This window comes from Megalops cyprinoides, chromosome 6 (genome assembly GCF_013368585.1).
Source record: "Megalops cyprinoides isolate fMegCyp1 chromosome 6, fMegCyp1.pri, whole genome shotgun sequence".
Lineage (NCBI taxonomy): Eukaryota > Metazoa > Chordata > Actinopteri > Elopiformes > Megalopidae > Megalops > Megalops cyprinoides.
The window spans coordinates 20,249,467-20,273,889 of record NC_050588.1 but is presented as its reverse complement, the minus strand read 5'-3'; the positions used below and the strand labels follow the sequence as shown (position 1 = coordinate 20,273,889).

The 24,423-nt window shown below is 40.2% G+C and overlaps 1 protein-coding gene across 1 annotated transcript in view; it reads right to left on the bottom strand.

Moving 5' to 3' along the window:
* LOC118779082 (cadherin-4-like) overlaps nucleotides 1–24,423 on the bottom strand; it is a 221,427-nt gene that overhangs the window by 42,458 nt on the left and 154,546 nt on the right. The window contains exon 5 of the mRNA XM_036530960.1: nucleotides 22,884–23,060. Within this exon, the coding sequence (XP_036386853.1) occupies nucleotides 22,884–23,060 (177 nt within the window). The remainder of the gene's footprint in view (nucleotides 1–22,883; nucleotides 23,061–24,423) is intronic.

Genomic DNA, 24,423 nt, shown 5'->3' with positions numbered 1-24,423 from the left:
CAATCTATTTCCTCTCTAATTATTTTTCTTTGAGTTTTTGGGGCTGTGAGGGTTTTTGAACAGCAGAGAATTAATATACATATCCCCAACTGCTTGGAGGCAAGAGGAATAATTACACAGTCAACTGGAAAAAACGCTTATCCTCCCTTGCAATTTCTGTGGGTTTTCTGGGCTAGAGATCATGCATAAAAAATGAAATTACTTCAATCTGTCAGCCGGCAACATTTTTGCATAAAACCTTTCCAGTTAGGACATGATACAGTTTTCTTAATTTCACCTCCATTCTCCATCCTTGTCTATTCCCCCCGACCTGGACCTGATATTTGCACCATGTTATTATATCGTCTCCATGGCCAATCAAACTCTTCATTTTATCATCATTGTTTCAAACACACAGAGACTGTGTTCTTCTTTTTTGTATGAAATGATGTGAGATGAGGAACTTGTGGATTAGGCGAATAGCGTGTATTACAAGGCATCAGACCAGCCCACCAATCAAAGTGCCTCCTTTTCTACAGCAAAGACCCCCTATTGATTCAGATCCATAATTCATGAAGCTTGATTGGTTATACCTCAGTATAATGTTTTGTGGAGGACCACTTGCCAGTCACTATCAGGGATTTCTGTTTTTCACAATCAGATCACAAATATTTCATTATTTAGGATGCACTGCACATAATACACATGCACTGCATACACAGAACGAGCTTATGGATGATGATATGTCCATATTGATTTGAGTAATTAAAAAGGTATTCTAATGACAAACGACACATAAAAATATATTCCAAATGGGAAACACACACACACATCATTGTACCTTACTGCTCTGTGAACTTTTACACAGTGTAGATCAGCCATGGTCATGCTCTTTGTATTGCACACGTAAAATGCTAATGCTGTAAAATGCCTGTAATACAATGATTGAGTATGCCCCAGAGAAGCGCCGTGTCACAAGTGCTGCTCTCTCCGACTGTTTTTTTTATCTATTTTGTTCAAAAGCCACTCCAGACAAAATGTTGCACTCCAAAGTACCTCTCAGACTAGTGATTTTTTAAATCAATGAATTGAATGAATGATGAAGCTCAGATTGACTGAGTTGCTTGTCTCCCCCTTGGGTACCGGATGATAAATTGTGTCATTTTGTGGAGTGCTAATAATGAATGCTGATACATGTATTTTTTGTGTAAAGCTCTCCTCTACTTCAAAATTAAGTAAAATTCAGGAAATAGGTGTAAGAAACTGCAAAGTCTCTGAGACTGCAGACTAGGCGCCAGTTAAATGACCTATTTGCAGTCGGATCAGCACCATTCCCTTCATTACTGACAACTTGCCTGGTCTCAAAGGATACCTTATCAGTGAGCTTAGTTACCTCAGAGCATAAATGCAGAGTGCAGTGAATCAAATGAGAAATTATCATGCCATTTGCCTCTCCTGGGACGGGAGAGCAGAATACCACAGACAGAATTGAGTGCAATTCAATTCAATGTCCTTCTTGATTGTTCCCTTGGTAACTCGTCTTTGTTTTTTCCCTTAGCAGTTAGAGTTCTGTATTTGCTTTTGACATGAACATAAATTGCCTGAATATTATTCATGACTTCATTTGAACAAATGTAATATTATACTATTAAGAAGGAGTTCAAATGCCATGTTTATTTTACATTTTGTCAGACGGGGTATTTGACAGATGTTTTTTTCTGTCAACTCCAGACAACCATGGCTTTTTAAAAGAATAACATCAAATCTAAAAATCACAGAAAAAAACACACACACACACAGATAATTTTTGCTATAATCCATATAATCCATAATCCATATGTAAAAAAAAAATCCATCCAAACATATGAATATCAGTAGGGTCAGACGAGGATAAACTCTGCGGCTACACAAAGTTTAAAGAGTGAAAAAAACAACAACAAAAGCAACATCACACAGGTGAAATGGCTGTTTGGGAGAGCTGCTTGGCGGTTGGATCTGAAGAGCCACTGAAAGGCTTTACTTTGAGTAATGCAGCATGTGAGCACCATGTGTAGTATTTGCTTGGAGTCCTCTTTCCTTGCTACTCCGCCCACTCTCCACACTTCACCACCCTCAGACGGGAGAGAGCGGGAGAGGCGGGCTTTTAAACCCCTGGGAGGAAGGGGATCTGGGGTCACAGATTTTCCCCGTTTGTTGTTCTTCCAGGAGATGAGCTGAAGCACAACAGCCAAAGGGCAGACGGAGTTCGACGCCGAGCTCTGCAGCAACACACCTCTGGGGGAGTTTCTCTCTCTCTCACACACAGTCTTACGCAAGGTCCTTAAAGGAACCAGAGTTTTGCCTTGTATTTTTCATCTGTTCATTCCTCAAGGCACTGCTTTGGTCTTTATTTGGTCTATATCGCATTTCTTTTTTTAAGGTGCACATTCATTGCTTGTAGCTACCACTCCTTACTAGTGACTCAATGATGCAGCTGCAGAAGAGAACCCTTCCCCCAGCAGACAGGCTTTACATTCTTCTGCTGAAGTGTTGTGTATATGGAGCAAATGAACCTGGTGTTTTAAAGACTATAACTGGAAGTAACTGGAAGCATTAACCATATACCCACAAAGACAGGGAAGGAGATTCTCTCAAAGGGAAATAACAAAGTAGAAACTTCCAGTGTGGTCACATGTGACGAGGATAGAGGACAAAGGTATCTTGACCAAGTGAGACAAGAAAAAGCGAAAGCCACAGCACACGAAGGAGATACCCTTAGGCTTTGCTCACAGACAGGGAAGAAGAAACTAATAGTTGAAATGCCTCCCAGTGCATTGGGAACCCAGTGGGAACCCATCTACATGATGTTATTTCCAGCTTATCCTAATCAATTAGATTTGATTGAGCTTCTGGCTAAAATGGACTTGACAGATCTAAACAGTTACATGCAACAAGTTGTCTGTGCCATGACTCTTTTCACATGCTTGCCCTGATGTGACATGTGATGGCTAGAACCTGAGTTGTGTGCCCTGAGTTGTGTACTGACTTAAAATGTATTTGTGCGCCTGAACTTATTTTCTTTTCAATTATCTTTAAAAACAATACATTAGTTAGTGCAGCTTTTACAATGTGAAATATATGTGTATATACTTCTTTTAAAAGGAAAGACCAAACATAAAAACATGATCCTAAACTCATCTCATTCTGTTAGCTCAAATCCACCTCCAACTCCACATATCTCTTAGAACAGGTATGTGTTGAGTGATGCCAAATCATAATCGGTGATCAATTGAAACCTTGATCGGAGTCAGGCTGGAAGGAGATCCAGCATGTAAAAGGGAGTCGTATGCCTGTGCTGGAGAAGAATACTATAGTGTCAGCTCCTGATGGTTAGAGACAGGGAGGACACAGAACAGACGGGGGGATAGAGGACAGATGGGGGGACATGGGACAGACGGGGGTGGGCATGTGACAGACAGGGGAGCCGCTCCTCATTTGGCAAGTAAATAAATAAACAAATAACCTTCCAAGCTCTCCGCAAAGTGATGCTTCTACCCTCAGAGCCGTCACCCTTGATTATGAGCTCCCGGAAAACCTTCCCACAAGAGAGCCATGTGTTTGACAGGAGTGACGTTTCCTGCCACCAAACACTGACTCAGTGCATTTCAGACACAGAGACATGGCAGCATGTGCTCCCGTAACTCACAGGCTCATATTCCACTGTGAGCAGCCGGACAAACCCACATACAGGAGACCTTCCTCGCATTCCTCGCGTCACATGTGACGTTCCTCCATAAGCTTCAGCACCCAATGACTGTCAGTTACAGACAGTCCCTGCTTCCCTGTTATCCGCTGTATGGCATCTACGCAAGTGACGCGATTAATTGTTATATGACAAACAAAATTGTGATTTGCCATGAGACACTGGCTGGGGAGTGAGAACGAGAACAAGAAAAAAATGGAAATGACAACAGTAAAGGATTAAAAGGCCTGAAAAGTCAACAAAGATTTTTTTTTCCCCACATCAGGGGTCTTAGTTTTCATTTGTTGTGTCATCTTTCATTTAGTTGTGGTTTTTATTCAGTGAACCTGTGACAGGGAGCTGAAGAAATTTGATTTATTTTATCCTTTAAATGTGTGCGCTGTCTCGCTTGCCTTGTAAGAAAACACCTGTCCGTTTGACTTGGATTTGTGTCGTGCTGTTCTTCGTGAGGCATCATTCCCCAAGCCATCACCAAGTGTGTGTGACAATACTGCATATTTATGGTGCACTGTGCTTTAATCCCAAATTTATCAACACTTTTCTGTGAAAGTGTTGAATTCTAGTCCCTGTTCAGGAATGTATCTTCTGCTTATAAAATTGACTATGTGGGGAAAATAGGATTTGAGTCCTGGTTTACCACAGGATTTGCAGGATTGCATTGTGTGGTAAAACAGGGGACAGCCTGTAGTGTCCATGACAGCCCTGGATGTGAGGAAATTTTGAGGGAAGTCTTTGTGCAGGAGGAAAGACCTCAGCCATAGGCCATGAAATCTACCCCCCTCCCCAAGTAATGGAGGACTGGACTGTGCCTTTCCATCTCTCTGTGCTTGTGCCACTTGGCCAATTCTGAAAATGAAAATAGGCTAAAACTATGTTCACGTCTGTGAGTACATTGGTAAACTGCTGTAGCCTACAGCAAAACCTTTCGGCAAAGAGGTATTACGGTTCAGCAGGCCGGACCTGTAACCCAAAGGTTGCAGCTTTGACTGCCAGGCAGGGAAGTCCACATGGGCTGTACTTAACCTCAGTACTTAACCTTTGAGTTGAGTACTTAACCTGAACTACGTCAGGAGAGTACATGGCTAATATGTAAGAATGTGAACTGTGGAGGCAGGCAAGAAAATGAATAACAGAGTGAAGGATGCTGGCTCTCTCCTGTTCCATGGGACACACGCCTCACACTGGGGGCATATGTCCTCTCACCGAACACTCCACCCCGCTGTGCAGATTCCAGACGCTGCCCTTTGGGGGCGCCGTCTCCTGCTGCGTTCCTCTGAGGCACTTAGCTGTGTACACAGAGGCTCCCCGGGAGATGCAGGGGATCGGTAATTCAAAGTGACACAGTATTACTCTCCTTCTCGCTCCTCTTATTAAGCCTGCTTGCTTCCAGCAGTCTACTCATCACTGAGGACCTCACGCTGAGAGAGAAAGTGACTGTGTGTGTGTAAGTATGTTTCTGAGTGCATGTTTTTCTGTACCTGTGTATGTGTTTCTGTTTCAGTGTATGTGTGTGTGTTATCTGGTCACTGACAGAAATATAAAGTTTGACATGCAAAGACCGAAGCAGGGAGCAAGCAAAAGTAATCTCAAATCAAAAGTGTCTAAAAGCTCAGGTCTTGCACCACATCCCACCAACGATCCCGACATGCCTCACGACCATAAAAACAGGAAGATAACCCCAAAAAGGGCATTTTGCAGATTCCATAGGACAAAAATAGTGCCATCACCCTGTGCTACCTCTGCTCTCTAGAGCCCTCTTTCCTCTGTCTGCTACGGTGCACCCAGATGAGACTCCTGCCTCTTCCTGTAAACATATCACAGATAATGGGTTCATCTTAGGAGAGTTTAAAATGTGTGAGTTTTTTAAATGAATGTCCATCTCTCTATTATTGTCACTCCTTTGCTGTCTCCCTGGATTACCACAGACTTTCTGTCTGTGGCATAATTATGGCATACTGTGCATATAGCAGTGAGAAAACAGCACATTTAATTGTTTCAAAAAGCTATCCCATGAGTCTAAAACCAACACCTTCCCCTGACCTGTACATTCTACAAAGTACATTCTTTGTTTAGACTCTGCCTCCTCAACCACACTCTGATAGCAGTCTATATTACATATTAAGTCTGTAGTCAAAGAAATTTTTAATAGTTATGATGATATTGTGCCTGTCAACATATAGTCACTATATATCATAAAAGGCAAACAGGAAAAAAGACTTTGGTTTCACTCTTTCAAATGATCAATAGTCAGCTTTCTCTCAGGTTCACTCAGTACATGTTGGATTAATGTTGTTTTTCATTGCCTTTCATATTTTCATATACAGTGTGAATGACAAAATAACACTTCTTGAATCTCTGATACCCTTTCAGACATGAAGCTTCATCTGAGGTAAATTTAGCTTCAATCCAGTCAGCAATATTCCAACAGTGACAGTGTAGCAGTACAGCCTGATTTCTTCATCTAAATATTTTCTCATTAACAGCATCTCTTAAAAAGTCAGATGAAAGAGTATGGGTCAATGGATATTAAATGGGATATTCACAATAACTGCACAAACAAGAGCTGAGAAAATAAACAAATTAAGGGTTATTAATCTAAAAGGGCCACACAAAATTTGAACTCCAACCATCTTTTAAATGTCTATTCCATGGCAGCAAATGCTAAAACATGCAGTGCTGCATATATTAAACTGTCTGACACCTGCCCTCATGAAGTCTGGCATTACGCAGCAGAGATTAGACATCGATTCCCCAAAAAACAAATTCAAGCAGCTACGTCTTAACATGAGGGGGTGGGAAAGGAATGCAAAGTTCTGCATCCGAGTGGCATGTCACTCAGCCTCCACATCATTCAAAGGAGACATGACAGATGCATTCTAGGTAATAGTCAGAACACTGTCGAAGTTAAAACTAATATCATAAGCACTCAAACTTCTCTCACATAGCTTGCAGGGATACCTCTCTCCACGAGGTATCTGCTGGTTGCTCCTTTCATGCTGTTTGTGTTATGGCGTCTTTTCCCACTTTGTTCCTTTTGTATTGTGACGGCTACGCTCTTGTGCTAAATTATTTCAGTCTGTCTTCTCTCTAAACTTTGGTTATGTTCCCTTTTGATCCTGCACATTGTGTCTCTTCAAAGGCTGTTGGGATTCATGTCTCACAAGCCTTTTTGTTTTGAAGGCTGAGATTTTTTTTTTGAGCATTGAGATTTCAAATGCACATTCAACATTTGCAAGACAACTGACATTCACTTAATCACACACACTCACAATTGTGAGTACACAATTGATAAATTAGGCATAAATATACACAAAGGGAGAGCAATAACAACAACTTCCTGGGGCATTGGCCTTGAAATCCAATCATATGAGATTATGCCATAATAAACAGAGTGTGGTAAACGCCTGATAGTTTGACATAGTTAAAGAACAGAAAAGAGGCTATTCAAAACAAATTAAGAGGCCATACTGGACTAACAGCCTATTATGTCAAATTTAACTTTGACATACTTAGACAAAGTTATCAAATGACAAAACAAACACAGCAAATGTGCTCTGCCTGGGGAATGACATGTAGATATGACATGTAGGAGTTAGAGCTCAGTCCTATACCCAAAATGGATCAAACAGACTCCATCCAATCCATTTCAGGCCAAAGCATGAACACAAATTTGATTTGGTTTTCAAACGTTCAGGTTTTAAATATACATTTCCTTGTTTCCTTGTCTCAAAGACCTCAGACATCAGTTACATATGTGTGGATAAATGACTTGAGCAAAAGCTGATATTTACTGCATGAACACTTTTCATTCTTGCAGGGTTGGTACAACCCTATAGCGGACAGAACACCCATGTGGAAAGTCTATAAAGGTTTCTGTAGGTGTCTGCTACAAACACTTTCTGTGTGAGGATTACTGCAGGCTTAAAAGTTTGTTTTAAAATGACAAAATGACAATATGTGGACTGTAGCGAGCTGATACCATAAATATGTGAGAGACTTGTCTTAGAGACACCCGTTGAAAGCTACCAAATTAGTCTAAAAAGAGGGGGAGTGTACTGACTTTCATTTCAGCACTGCTGCATCTCATTTGTTATTTGCAATTATTTTTCTGCCTAAGAAGTGCTTACATAGTCCATGCTGTCCGCTTTATCCATTTACAGTATACAGCCTGGAACTTTCTAAAGCAATTCAGGCATACCATGCTCAAGAGTACAATTAGAGCAGCTAACCTTGGAGTTTATCAGATCCTTACCCAATGCTGTGTCAAGACATCACTCTTTGAGACTAAATTTGCCCATTTATGGAAAACGAGTGCCAACTCATTTTATATTTACTAGATATTTAGCAATGTCTGCCATTTATGAAGAGGTTGTCCTGTGCCATGGCATAACAGTCCCTCTGTGTGGATCTAGCTAAAATGAACAGTTTCATAGGGTGCAATTTAGTACTTTTATAGCAAGTGAAGGGGAAGTGGTGGTACTTAAATCCTACAAAGTGCTCTACACCAGTTTCCACTCTAAAAAGTGCTAGACTAAATAAACAGTCTTTGAGTAATGTATTCACTAGAATCTATAAAGTAACAGTGTAGCGCTGAGGTTTTCTGTGTGCATGTATGTATATATGTATATTAACATCACATTGATTTATTATATCTCATATTTTGAGGTAAATTATCCTCTGCGCTGTACATCACTCTCTCGTAGGTGCTTCCAGATTTCACTCACAAAAAATTGTGCATCGACAAGCTGTATTGTCCAGGCTGTCTTCACCCAGTTCTTTGACAGCATGATGATCAATTTCCTTCCCTCCTGTGAGTTTTTTTCTTCCAGTGTGAAAGACACTGACAGAATGAGCCAACGAGAAAATACCAGTGAGCGAAAAGAGAGACAGAGATAGCGAGGACAACTGCAGATAAACCCAACTAAACTCCCATCAAACCAGGAAATTGCTTCCTTTCATACAGGCTTTTGTTGGACTTAATATGCAATTATCCCTCTTTAAGGTTAAAAGAAAGTCTTGGAAAAAAATTGAGCAAGCGCAAGAGGAATGATCAGAAGGGTACACAGGGGTAGGGTACACACTCTGGGGGGCCAAACTCCATCCATCTGCAGAATCCATATTTGTCCATATTACAGTGTCTGTGGTGTGTGTGTGTGTGTCTGTGTGCATATGTCAAGTGTCTTCACAGATACAAATACACACGCAAAAAGGTCAACCTGAAGGACCTAGAGCAATTCTGCCTGTGGAAAATTTCCACATCAGAAATAACAGAACCTCATAAACACAACATGAAACATCTTGTCAATGTAAATATGACCCTTTTTGTTTTCAGGATTAAAATTAATAACTTATGAGCAATATGACTTAGCTCTGGGAAATGCTATTATATAATATATATTAAATATAACACTGAAAAAATATAAATGACAATAAGTCATTAACAATAAGTCTAATACATATCTTTTCTGCCATATTTAGTAGTTTGTTCCTATTTAATCACAGGTATGAATAAATATGGAGGACACTGTAACTCCTGAATCTGTGGATGTGGCCTGTACACATCCTTCCCTCTGCTTATGACCCCTAATCATTGGAGGGAAAACACTGTGGACATATACAGATGGGTGGATTGCTCTGCCTTTGACTGATGGTTCACTACCACTACTGCTCACTAATAACCATACTAATCCTCTGCTGAAATGTACTAAAAGCACAACAAACACAAACATTAATTCTCTACTGTGCTGCTCAAAGAGCACTGAATGTGAGGGGTATACACTCTATGAATCATACTATTATACACATATTATCTATTCATAGTTGTGAAGTCAGAAAAACCATGAAAGAAAGTGCTGCAAAGAGAAAGGGGAGGGGGGGAGAGAAAAACGCAAATATTAATCGAAGTTAAGAAGTGAATACTTTTTCCAATTATTAGATTAGTGGGACAATTTTTAAAAAGGCCACATTCTGAATAGCAAGTACTCTGGAAAATTATGCTGGCTTTCTCCTGATCATAATAATAGAATAGGCTCCCTCCATCTCCCCAAGCAGGAGGAAGAATAGCATAAAATACCGCCATAATACTGGCACATAAAAGAGGGAGCTTTTCCTCGTTCGTGGATCAGAGACTAGAATGTCTCTATTTTTCAGCAGTAGATCACCACCCCCCTGAGACAGCTGTATCATTAAATTATTTCTTTTTTTGTGAATCCCAAAGGTTTTCACAATGGTTTTCACAATGGTAACATCTATAATGCACAATTGGAAAAGGAGACAGACGTTTGTGCTGTTGCTGCACTTTTAAATCCTGTCTGGCTCTCTGTCTGTCTGTCCTCTCTGTCTTTCTGTCTGTGGCTTCTCTATTTCTGTTTTGTGCTCCACGTATTCATACAGGACTGTGGTTGTAGCAAGGAGGCTGAAGGGCATCCTCGCTAATAGAGAATGTCCTTGTAACAGTAGTATATAGAGTTAACGCTCAGAGGATGCTTGGGTGTTAGCTTGTAGGCGTCAGTCCTGTGTAGCTCATCCATTTCTGCAGGCTTCCAGGCCCATTTATCACAGGAAAAGGAGTAGTGGGAGCAAGGGAAGCTGTGCCAGCAGGGGTATCGAATGTCTCGATAATAAAGAGCTGGTAGCCAGGACCAGAAACAGAAACCAGGGGAAACAGATCGTGGCAGAGATCCACAGCTGTGTCACTTTGCTTTCACCCCTGTCTCAGTGTCTGGCAGCCAACCAGACCTGTGCTATTCAATCTGTGAATCACCAAAGATCCCGTCTGAACCTCCTAGTAAAGCTCAATCCAAGAAATGAAGATAAGTCAAGTGAAAACAGTGTTTTTTTTTCAGGTGGTCTACCAGTAGGCAGTGAAAAAAATGAAAAGTAAAAATGTTTGGGTGGAATAGCAGTTAAGGAATAGGGATTGAACCCCCAAATTTACAAATCTGATTCTCAAATAAAGCACTGACATTGTTCCCCTGAGAAAAGAAAATAACGTGACTTAACTTGAACTAGTAATTGAAAATATTACATATTTCTACCCAACATGCAATGAACCAGTCACACAGAGACTCATTATTTAAATTAATCTCCAACACAGTTATCTGCATTTTCTCCAACACACACAATAGATTTTTGTAATTTAATTTAATAATACATTCAAGACAGAATAATTTAAAACTACATTTACATTTTTCTGTTTTAAGTTTAACAAAGGGCCGATTGTCAAATTAAGTGAAAGTCTTACCAATTTCATATAGGGAGCACTGGACAGCACAACTGACAGGCGTAATTACACTCACAAGAATTAAACTGAGAGTTACTAAACTAAGAGTTCTTTTCCCTGCATTACAGTTACACAAATGCATTTTGACAAAGAGGGCTTTATGTCATGTGCTAAAATAAAGAGAACTGGATCCAATTGTTTTCTGACAGGCACATTCTTCAACTTTGCAATTTTCTAGAGGCCAGAAAAAACATAGCGAAAGCAAACAGCTTATACTGGAATTAATTTTTTTGTTTGACTTTTAAATGTCACGACTTCAACCACAATTGTACAGATTCAATTCAATCTTTTGCAGAGGAATTGTTATGAACGATCTATTTTTTCAGTTTTTCCAATTCAGTCTTTAATCTCATCCTTTTGGCTGCGATAGGAAGCAGCAGCCTAAAAATGGCAATGTGTCTGACTGGCAGTGACTATGGTCACTGCAGTAGGGGTAGCTCACCACTAGAGGCTCCACTTGTAAAAAAGTCAACTGGGGAGTTGCAGCCAACAGCGCCTGCTTAATTCTTGGTTTTTGATTTGCTTTTGAAATATTATGACTTCCTCTGGGAGGCCCCTAGTTCTGGTGGATGTTTAAACTTTATGAAACACAAGTCTGCAGGAATACAACTTTGTAGCTGGAGAACAGACGAAGAGGGTGATCAGAGGAGAACAGAGCAGATATCAGGCTGTCATCATGGTGTCCTAAAACTAATGTACAACTCCCAACGCACAACCCTCCTCTGATAAGTCCGAGTCTCTGTCTTTATTTACTCTTTCATGCTCCTTCCCTCTTTTTCTTTTTTCTCTCTGAATGCACTTCTTTACCTCTGTTCCACAGATGAGGACGACTTCTCTGTTTACTCAGACACTCCATTTATCAGTGCAGTCATTTCTATTCCTTATGAACACCTGCTCGTCCTCCGCAGAGGCACCCATGCTGTTCTGATTCCGGCGTCCCTCAGGGATGATTTACAGTGTTCATTTAGGTGTCTCTAGTTTATTCTTTACACGTGTGAGAAATGGGGCAGGGCTTACAACAAATAAAGTTTTAGGTTCTGTTCCCACGTGGGACAATGCTGTTGTACCCTTGATTCAGATACCTTGCTATATTCTTTCAGTACAAATCACCCTATACAAACAAACAGCAATGTAAGCTAATTACGTTTCCATGGATAATGGTATACGCTAAGCAAATACTAAAAATGTCATATGCAATGTAATGAAGTTATGAGTTTAGACTATAGTATTACTTGTTGTTATACTACATAGTGCAGTTGTTTGTCCTAATTTGGTCATTGCTTATGCAGAAACAGAAGGGGGATACCCAGAAATTCCTTGGAAAATGTGGGTGTGATGCTTTCATCAGTGCTCCCATTAGAATTACATTTTGGAGGCCAGTTTAGATTAACAATACTAAAAAATATATTGGCCTCTTAAGAAAATTCATCACACATTTTTGTTTTATCATTATGTTTCATTATTACAAATTTAACCTTAATTAATATTAGCAGGAAGTCAGATTTTTGGTTGACTACCAGTTATATCAGGAAAGTGGTAATTGTATTCATAAGACTGATTGCTTAATTGAACTGAATTTTCCTTAGTTTGTAGGTATTTCAAAAAAATATCTGAATTAAAGTGTGCATATGTGTAGTGTCACTGTAAATAAGCAGAAACTGTGAGATAAAATCTTTGTCTTTTCTCTGAACTCTAGGCCTAGTTACATATTTCCTGCACATTCTATCAAGGATGCACTGCATCTAGGAGCTTTGGGGGAGTCCCATGAGGTCGCCCTGAGGTTGCTATTGGCTGTTCTGGTCAGTGTGAGACAGGTGATTAAATATAAAAGCTTTGGTAGAGACAGTTATTGCATGAGGGGACAGCTGGCAGACCGTGTTTATGAGATGTGAGGAGACAGTCCATTTCCCGTACAACGTTTCTTTGCTCTAACATCACACACTTCCAACCGTCCCTGATGGCGCCATTTCCCTGTCCTAACAGTGTGACCTCAAAATAGTGCCACTAAACAGCTATGCCCACGTTGTTTCTGAGCTCTCTCTCTCTCTCTCTGCTGTTTTCCTTTCTATTTTTTTTTCTTGGGCGATTTATTATGAAGTGTTTTTGTTCAAGGAGCATAATGATAATGTGAATGTCTCTGTGCTTTCTTTTTTGGTGTTTTTGCTTGTTTCTTTGTGATTTTAAATTTTTGTTTCTTTTATTCTTTGCTTATGTAACTTTTTTCTCTCACTCTCACTCTCTCTTTCTCTTTTTGCTGGTCTTCCTGGGGTCTTTTATTAATGAGGTAAGGTTATTTCTTTACCAGTGGCACTATTAATTTGATCTGAGAGTAAGTGGTTACACGTCAGCTGTCTCCTGTGGCCGGGACGGCAGCTACTATTCTCGAATATCTCCTTTCGGCCCCCAAATCTCCCTCTGTCTCAATGTCAGCTCAATTAAATGGATCTTAGAGTCACAAATCCACCTTCTCAGGTTTCACCTAAGGCTCAGCCACTTAACACATTTAAGAGTGAACAACATTCAGCAAGCACAGTTTGTGCTTTATGGCTCCTAACTCAACTAAATACATGTAAAGTAAAGATGCTTTTTAATACTAGATAAAGAGTCTGATTACATTTCTATTTCAATCACATTATTGCCACATAAAATGTATCTGCGAGGACTTCGTCTTGGTACTTTCTAACATATAGACACCACCATAAAACACCAAACAAAATTTTATCTCTCTGTATATTCTCCTGGAATGGCAGAATTTTGTGAAATCCTGTATGAGGATTTGTTCTTGGTCACATCTAAGACAGGACAGCAATATTGAATGAATCGAATGAAAGCCCCCACCCCCAGCAGCTCCAGTCTGGATTGGAGCCAAGCCAGGCTTCATGGAAGACTGGAAGCACAGAAGGCAGACACGGCTTCAGACATCATTTACTCCAAATCCGGAGCTTTGACCCACAACTTTCAGACAGCTTTAAGGATCTCTTCATACTCAAAACAGTAACTCAAAACCATAAAGAACTTTCATTTCTTTGCTCCAACTATCTTAAACCCTACATTAATTCCACACAATTTAGTGGCCATCCGCAATGATAGAAACAGCCACAGTTCCCCCTAGAGTCATGAGAAGAGGAAAACCAAGTTTAAACAGCCTTGGCCTTCAACACTCACATTCTCTCCACCTGGCATCTTGTCAAACACTCTCCTTTCCCAACTCATTCCCTTTTGTTGCTTGGGTGTCTTACCATTTATCAACCAAAAAATGCATGTGCACAAAAGTGTGAGCCACAAACGCAAGAAATGTGTTTACATTTATTCATTTGCCAGTGCTCTTCACTCTTGGTGGTTAAGCACGCCCCAACTCCAGGGATGTTCCTGGGGGATGTAGATCTATGTTTAGCCACAGAGTTCTGGTAGAGAGAGAGAACCCAGGTGCAAAAGTGCTCTATCAGGCTGTGAGATTTGTGGAAGTCAGTCATATCAGCAGTCTTAAAGCAATTTCCTTCTTTCCTGCTTGTGTGTGTCTTAATTATGGCAATCCTGTATCAGAATATCCCCCTGTCTTTCCCCATTCTTATTGCTTCCATGGATCTAACACTGTGGGTTTATGAGTTATCAGTCCCTTTGTAATGAAATATGGACTGTACATGCCATGAACTAAAGTTCCAGGCTGCAATAATATCCTTTGTTATGCTCTATGATCTGCTTGATTACTGGGGATAACATCGCTATATAAATTCTGCATAATTTATACAGAAACACACACAAACACAAACACACACACATTGCCATGTATACACACGCACACACACAGGCATATGGGAACAGACAGACAGACAGACAGACAGACAGACAGACACACACACACACACACACACACACACACACACACACACACACAAACAAGGGGAAAGTAACTGATCATCAGCAGCTGGACAAGAGTTTGAAAAGCTGTTATTCCAGAAGAGGGGGTTCATTTGAGAGTGGCCTCTAAATCTCTGTCCGTTGAACGCAGAGTGGTTTCTGATTTGTGGGAAACCTGGCTCCTTCTGAAGCCTTGGGAAAATGCGATTTCGGTAATCCCTGAGTGTAAACCATGCTGTAAAAATCAGTGCTTTTTGAAACAGGCTCAACTATCAACAGCACAGGGAGTGTTCCCAGAATTCCTCTGCTGAGACACAGATAAGAACCATGCTCTCAAACAAAAAACAAACCCAACGCAATCTTTCTCTTCTCTCCGACTACAGGAGAGAGGGGGCATATTCTTTGCTAACACTATATTAAGTTGACCTTCTAGTGTAGCAACTCTGAGATGGACTTTAAGAATGATCATGTAGCAGTGTATTGTTATAAAACAATCATATAATAACAAACAGGTTCAGAGTTGTGTGGCTGATGTACTGTACTTTTACAACCCCAACAACTCTTCGCTTTAAGTCTATGTCCGTTATGGATTACTATGTAGAGAAGCGTTGGTACACACTCATTTCTAAAATAATTACAGTGTTGTTACACTGATACAATGACAACTTTTTAAGTGCCATTCATGTGTATACACAGATGGGCATCGGATTCTCGATAAACACAGTAATTCTGGTGCACACTGTTGTGCTGTGCTTATGTGACGATTCTGTATAGGTTCTGACAACGTGCATTCTGCACACAGTGCATTACTGCAACATAGCATCTCTAAAACTGCTATGGAAGTTACACATTAAATAAAGGGTTCAAAGAGATTCATAAGTACTTTTCACACTGGAAATCCACAGACTAACAATCCCCCCCTTCTGGGTTACGTACGTTTGCCAAAGGCTTGTGGGACACGGGTGTTTAGCTACAACTGTTAACTTTTCTACATCGATTTTGCATAACATATTTTGAAAAGCAGCTACGAAGCATTTGGAATGACAGATGCATGTTTTTGCTGTGGGCTGTTACAGTAGCTAATGTCTCCCCTCAGTATCTTGCCTGTCACCGTTTTGTTTATTGGGGTTCATGATAACATTTCTTTTTTAATGGATGGAATTGGCAGGAACAGTGGAATGAGGTTGTTTATCTTTGAAGAACAGACCAGGGACAGCGTTTTTTTAAGCCGCAGCACTAGATGCCCCTCACAAAATGAACACTGTGATTCTTTTTGCAGCTGGCAATGGTTCAGAAATTTGTTATACACAATACATTCATTCCAGAGCTTGCCAAAATGCATCCCTTCAGCAATATCTGTCATTTGTTAATGTAATGTAAAATACAAGGCTGTGTCTATGTTTATTAGTTATATGCTTTCTGTTAAAAGCAAATTTCATAAATAGGGGAGATAAAATAGTTCCACTGCACTGCAACTGTATATGAGATATGATGGCAGTAATATGTGGGCCATTTTTTGTTCTCTCTCAGCTAAAAATTGTAACACAAATCACAATGGTAGCACAAAATAACCAACAGAGAAGTCAGTAGTGACTGCCTTGGTTGAGCACTCACACACTGAGGTGAATAGTCAGTACTACAGTAAGCATTTGTGCTCTGATACTCAATACTCTTAATTACTTAGACATATTACCTGCCTACATGTGATGATGCAGCTTAGCACTAGCATCGTGCTTTAGTGCCACATTTTACTTTAACATCTTCTCCTATGGATCAAACTGTTCAGTTTGACAAAATGTTGGAAAAAGAACATGGTCCTAGGGATTTCTGTTGTGTTCCATTAACAACATAAATTGTAGATGACACTTGCCGAATCAATGTGGAAATTTCCTATATACCCGTGAAATGCTGGCCTTCTCACATATAGAGAGAAAAGTGCACATCCGTTTGCATCACACTGGGTCATGAAATCCGTCATACAGAATGTGAATCTGGACATAGTGCTGGCTTTTACTCCGCACTACTTTGTGTAGCTGGGTGAGGTATACTGCATTTAGACATTAAAAGTGGAAGCAGGTAACTTACCTGGCTGTGTACATAGCAGCATATAGGGTGACAGTTACAGGGAAAAGGCATGCACCTGTGCACATACTGCTTCATGCACTGATGATCAAATCCCAGTCTATGTGTCATCTGTGTATATTTAAACGTGGCTGTCTGTTTTTTATGTGCTCATTAAGATATTGCTGTGATGTGGTGAATTGTATGGTTTTTGGGAATAACCTGTGAGGTGAAGGGTATATAAGCCATTCTCTTTTCAAGGCCTGGGGAGAGAGTTGAAGCCTGAGATGTGTATGGCTGTGTGCACATCATTGATGGATGCAATCATGATCAGAAATGCATTCCAGCCTTGTTTGTAAACAGGGTGTTCGTTTTTGTCTTCTGTGAAGAAAGGAACCAGGACTGGATTGTTATTCAGCCATTAACTTTGGCAGAAAAAGGGTACAAATCAATGAACTGTTTTAGAAAGCCTTTAAAAAAATCAATGACTAACTCATTACTGATGGTTGTTCTTCAGACAGAAAATCCAAAACACGCACAAATACACCTGTGCATTTAGAGAAATGACTCCTTTATTCCTACTCCACTTCTCTGTTTATGCTTTATTGGCATGACTCACAAGTTATTGATGCATTAAAATGATAACAACAAAGCATATGCGTAGCTATTTACAGTTTTGTACTGGAATGGCACCACAAAGGCAGTTTTTCTTTTACTCTGTCTCTGTCTCTCTCCCCTGCTCTTTTCTGGCGATTTTCAATCAAGATTTCAAAAGACATTTCACAACAGGACTCAGCATAGCAAAACACAACTGCACAATATGGGCCTACACAACTCAACAGTCAAAACAACCAAACACCACTCGCAAAGAAGAACACAGAGTAACCAGTGCAGAGAGTGTGCATGTACGATTGTGCACGTTTCAGTGTGTGTGTATCCGTGTGTTCATATGTGCGGGTGTGTGTGTGTGTGTGTGTGTGGAAACTGATGGCCTACTCCTGGTGAGAGATGAACGGATGATGGTTGTCACTCGACTCCTTGTCAGATGACAGAGTGCCCCATCACTGTGCATATTGGCTGCACGGGTCATTAACTCAGGTGTGTATCAATGTGTAGAATAGGGCTGCAGCGGTATAGAAATGTCCTTACCGCGGTATTCTAAGAATGCCACCTTGCGGTTTGCGGTAATACCTCAAGCAAACCCCCCTGTGTTTAATTAGTCATTCATTTGACGTTACTTGTCCCTTAATAAGCGATATAGTGGTACTATCGATACCGCTATCGCTGCTACCGCTACTGTCACTACCACTATAAAAGCACTGAAAAAAGAACAAACAAAGATAGGTCAAACCGTTTACTGGCTTTGTTGCTTCTTGTTTTTTTAAAGCCTACAATTATTTTCGTGTTATTGTAAATAGGCTAATTCAGGCTTGAATTTTATTAAAAAAAAAATAAAAATACTAGGACACCCCCTATTTCAACTAATGAACTGTTACACCAAATAACTATCCATCGCAGACTTGTTCGTGTCTTGTTTGCAGTAACCAGAATTACCAGAATTGGGGGCACTAGGTCTATTTTAAAATAGGCTATATAAATTACTCACAGTTTTTAATTCCTTAAACTCCTTATGCTCAGCAGCTGCTGGCAATTTCAAATGTAGCCATGTAACAGAAGCAGAAATATCAGTCTGAAACAACAAATACGCCTAACCTAAACAGTCATACAATCATTTGGTGCACAAATATTGTTTCTACTGTTTTATCACTTTCAAAAGACAAAAATCCATCGATTCAGTTCTAGGCCATCGCCTAGGCTAATTGTAGTATAGTTTCATTCATGGCGTGCATTTCAAACACCATATAAAATGCTAAATATTTGGTTTGATTAACTTAAAACTAAAGAAACAGTTATTACACACATTTAAAAGCATGTTACGTGAGTTTTGTTATGCATTATAATTAATAAACATGGATATAGAAAGGGGTTATCATACATTGAATGTTTTCCTCCATACCATTATTTGTTGACACCAGACTCGCAAGCCGCTTCTCCTCTGTCAGTCCTCTCGATTGATTTGATTGGTCAGTCGACCAGAAGGTTACAATGGCGTGATGCGCTTGCAAATGTTGTGTGTATGCTCAGTGCAGAGGTTTAGAATTGTTTTCTCGTTCTCGTGTGGAGAGATAAAAAAAAAAAAAAAGCGTGTACTGTGGCCGTGATCCTTTTCAAAACCGATAAGTGAGTTTTCAGAAATATCCAGATAAGTGTAGACAAGGCCACAGACCAAGCCAAAAGCTACATGAGGATGGCAGCACTCTCATATAAGGGAAAAGCTTTTATGACAGTAATGGCGGTGACGGGCTCAACACCGTGGTACACCTCCTAATACCGTGGTATGGAGGTGATGCGGTTATTGTTGCAGCCCTAGTGTAGAATAGGGCTGCACTCTTGGTAATGGTGTCAGTGACAAAAAATGCATACTTATGTCTGATACCCAGCCTTCTTCATTTTCACTTTTTCTTTCAAAATTTGGCCAACCCGTCAGCCTTATCAACCTTGTGAACTAGAGAGAGCTTTTCAAAAACTACCCCCTTTCTGATTTTGACAGAGTATGTTGGCACTGAAGAATGTGTAACCTCTCCTCAGATTGTATGAGTAAATGTAGAGAAATGAAGAAAAGATCTGAGATCATGGAAAAGAAGAGCACACTCCCAGTTTGCACCATGTTGCCAAATCATGACCTTCCACTGGTCAGACCCACAACAGAAAATCAAGGAAACTTGTCACAAGAAACATAATGAAGAGCTACAACACACCATGTCAAATGGAACTGAGGCTTTCTCTACCACAGCCAGGGCCATGATTAAGGTCATCTCCAAATAGCAACACAAACACACACACACACACACACACACACACACACACACACACACATATACTCACAATGAAAAGTCTGTGTTAAAAAAGCCCTTGCATTCAAAGCTCCTTGACAACATAATTAAATACACAGTGCAGTGGTTTCAGAAAGAACAGGTGTTTGTCTGCACTGGGCTTTCCTGGAGAGAAACTGAATGTAAAGTAAATCAAAATCAGCACAATATGAAAATGCATCAATGTAATATAAAATGAATCACAGTACTGTGAGGAGTTTACAAAGTAAACTACAATGCCAATAATGTTGAGCGTATGTGTATGTACACATTGACATAGGGGGTAAAGAAAAAAATTCTTGCCTTTCTTTCATGTATCTCATGCTAACTGGTGTCATTCCACTTCTAGGGGTTAAAGGAGCTGAGCAGAGTCAATGACAACATGGATGTCCCCCGCAGAAGGTCAGAAGTCAGAGCAAGAGTCAGAACAAGAGTACTATTCCTCCCCTTTGCTGGGTAGCAGGAGTATCCAATGTGAAGTGGCACAGCAACACCCTATTGCTCATTCACATATATACATTTTTCCTATTCAGATATGCAGGTGCTTACATTTGAGCAAGTCTTTTTGGATACCAGTGAGCAGTAATTTCAACTAAAACTTAATTTGGTGGCTTACAGGGTACTCAGACATAAAAGATTGTTCAGAGACCTGAAATATAACAAAAAAAAAACACCATCTTGAATCTGTGTGCTGAGAGCCTCCTTTAGTTCCAGGAGGCCCTGTATGAAGGACAGGATAGGACGACATCTGCTGCGTCCTACTCCAATGCTCTTTGATTTTTTTCCCCCCTCCAGTCAGTGGTTTTAAATGGCGCTGATGTATGAGCAAGTCTCGCTGGAGCTTGTGCTCTCAGCTCTAACTTTCAAACTGTTTGCAAAGAAAAAAGAACTGCAGCCAGATTCTAAATCTGTTGGCATGAGCACATAGGGTGAATGTTTACCCCTAGGACTTCATGTGAGTAAGAACAAGGGGGAAAAAAACATTTTCACAAGCTAAACCAGAATCAAACCAGTTTCGTAAACAAGGGAATAAAGACAATGGGTAGGTATTTAAAGTGGGAATTGCTATAAATATTTTCCCATCTGATGGATGTCTTTGAGGTTTGACCAAACAGGCAATTCACATGACACACTGCTATGACAACTCTGTTGAGAATTTTAAAAGCTCTCTAGTGCTGTCTCATTCTGTTTTGTCTCATATTCAATCATTTCAGGTACCTGCTTTTTTCTTTCCTCCTTTTTTTTACTCTTTGCAGTTTACAGGTTGCAGCTTAACAGAGCTGTGATTTGTTATGGTATTAGTCACTTCTACTACTCCCCATTCTATCTCCCTTTGAATGTAAAGGCAATGCAAGATGAAAGGCTGTGAAAGTAGCATAAAGTGAATGGGACAGCACTCTGTAAACACTATCTGTACACTGTATCACACTGTACAAACAGGTAGAATACTAAGACATATATGGTGATGGTGGTGGTGACCAGGGCAATGAACATGGCAGCTTGTTACCCAAGCTCGGGTGTGACATGAGTTCAACGCAGACTACCATCCATCATTAGAATGAAAAAGTATTTATTTTATTTTGGCTGTGTGCCATCTGTCAAAGTGAAAATGAGTAACGTATTTCAATTAATTTGATTTCCATTGATTTGCTTTATATTGTTTATCTGATATTTTAGATGTCAAGGTTTCCATTAATCTCACTGGAGTGGACTCTGGGGAGTCAATGCAGGTAAACAGTGCCACATGATGAATGGAAACAAATTTAGTTTACATTTATCTCTGGGAGCATTTGACTTCCTAACTTCCTCTCCAGGATACGTCAGAGAGGGGATGTGCTGGGTGAATGTGCATTTGTATGCCTGTCCAGTTAGTGCAATAACAGGCAGTCTGTTTAGGCCAAAAATATATGCATTCAAAAGCAAATTAATTCATGTGAATTTCTGTGAATTGCAGTGGCAAAGGAATTCGATTAGTGTTTTGCCATTAGGACAAGGTCAGGGACAAAAACTTAGGGACTGTGTCATACAATAGCTATGTTTGTATGCGCCATATATTTTTAATGATGTAGTACTCACAGAGTAAGAGCACTGAGTCAGCGCCTTTAGACTTACACCTACAGAGGCCTATGTTTAGGGGATTCGTTTATGTAAATTCAGTTCTCTTCCCTCTTTAGCGCATACCTCCATCAGAGTAAGTCTGCCCACAGCTGCTGTGGTGGTGCAGTAATCACATCACCGGCAGCTAATAATCACCCGCAAAGCACATGATAATGAGAGGAGAAAGAGGGAAACAAGCCATGCTAATCTTCACTGAGGGCGTTTCTGGAATCCTTTCAAAAGCACACTGACAAACACGCTTGTTTAAGCTTTTCTAAACAAACGGAAATATTCTCTGGACGAGTTCCGAGAGTGCTGGGCTCAACTGTTCTGGAATCAGCTGAAAATGAGACAAAGCTCAATTATCTCTGTTCCTCACTGTTATAGATAGCATGACATTTACATTTTACATGCTGGCTTTTAGCGGACACTCTTATCTGCAGTGACTTACAAAGGAAAAGAATAAAATGCACCTAATAAAGTCACAGAAACAATAGGACATTCTGAATACAACCAGCCACATTCAAACACGTGTGACACCTACAGTAACTAAATAAGTACTACAATAAATTCAAACATGCAATGCATTATGCCCCCAGTAATATGAAGACCACACAAGTAAGAGAAAGATTTGAGTTATGATTCCACAAAGGATCAAAGATTAGCCTGAAGATGGAGGTCTTCATAGTAGTTAAAGAAAATATTTTCAATAATTATAAATAATAATAATGTGTGTATTCATAAATAAACTAAGGTCATATCTCCTTTTATGATGTCTTTTAATCATTCTGTGTCTTTAACAATCATTCTGATGTCTTTCAATCATCCTTTGTTACTTGCTCATACTGTGCCAATGCCATTGTGCTGCAGCAGTAGCCCTCATGACATGCAAGTAAAGCAAGGAGATGACTCCCTTCACGCTGTCACTCACCCTGACAAGCATTTGGGGGAAGGGCCCTCTGGAGTTTTCAGGCACGTTTATTGGTGGGATGACCCAGTCTCTCTTCTGTCGCCTCAGCCCATTGGAGCGCTGTGCTGGTTTCCATGGAAATGTGACAACACTGGGCCGGGGCTGGGGCTCAGTGGAAACACCTTCGGTGTCACTGGCCTGAAAGAAGAAAAAAAAAAAACAAGGATAAAAAACAGATAATCGTTGGCTAGGGCTGTACAGTATATCAGCATGGTATAGGTGGCTTTGCCACTCTTTACCTGATGAAAAAAAAACAAGAAGCAAGTGGAGCAACCTATGTGGGATACATTAGAACAAGAGGGACAAAAACAATCACACATGCCTGAACAGATAACCATCTCTACAGTCATGCTTCCAGTTGCACAATTACAAAACTGCTAACACAAACAGAGGACCTCATCCAAGCACTGTGCCCTGTACAGATGCTGTGAGACAATAATGATAATGTTCCCATCATGCTACAGGATTTATCAGTGCCCTGCCTAACAAAATGAGAATTTGCTTTAACATGGGGGTGGCTCTGGCATCCCACAAGGTCCCTTAAGATCTAAATGGTGGAATCTTATGCACATGACTATGCACGCAGCATTCCTTCCTGGTTTTCCTTAAGAGCTCTGGCCACTATTTACATTCAGGAATAGTGGTCATGAAGCTTGCAGTTTAACACAGGCTGAAGGGCACATCATTCTCAAATTCACAGCACATGAACACTGTTATCAAAGATCATTTATAACCTGGGAGACTATGCACTCAGCTTTCCGCCTTAGCTTGGCAAAGTATTTCCTGTCTCTACCTACTGTATAATAATGAGGAGTTAAGCGTTCCAATATTAAGACACTACATGCAGGGATAGAATGTAAAGTACATAGTTTGATATATTCTTGTTACAGAGACTCTCTGTACATACTGTACCTTGTTACGACTGCAAGAAAATCTTTGTTAGAATGCTACAGTTTGTGGTCCCAGCAGAATCCCACCAATAGAATTGCCTCTCTTTCCATATCTACCAATCAGATTTAAATCTTTTATGTCCCATCTAGATGATGGAAATAACAGCATGTGTTTTAGTACATGGCAACGATTTATTTATAAATCTGAACTAGGCAAAGCAGTAAGCGGTTCGTGTTACATTTTCAGCCAGGGTCTAGTAAGACACGCATCAGAGTGTATATCATCAAGGGCATTTTTTATACAAAATCTAAACTGGACCTGACAAAAAAAAAACAAAACAAAAAAAAAAGCTCTAATAACTGCTTAATAAAAAGAACACACACACACACACACACACAAACACAAGAACAGTCCTGATCAAACAGATTCTTTGTCGACATTCACGCTGACAGGATTTCTCCATACATAAAGCGTGTTCAGTCAGTGCTAAACACGCATCCCAATTAGAACACCGTGACAGCTCTCAGCAGGACCCCTCTGAAAACGCTCGGTTCAGTTTGACACCTTCCTCAAAAGGGTTCAGCGCACGCTGTTTTCCTGCTTCTGGTTT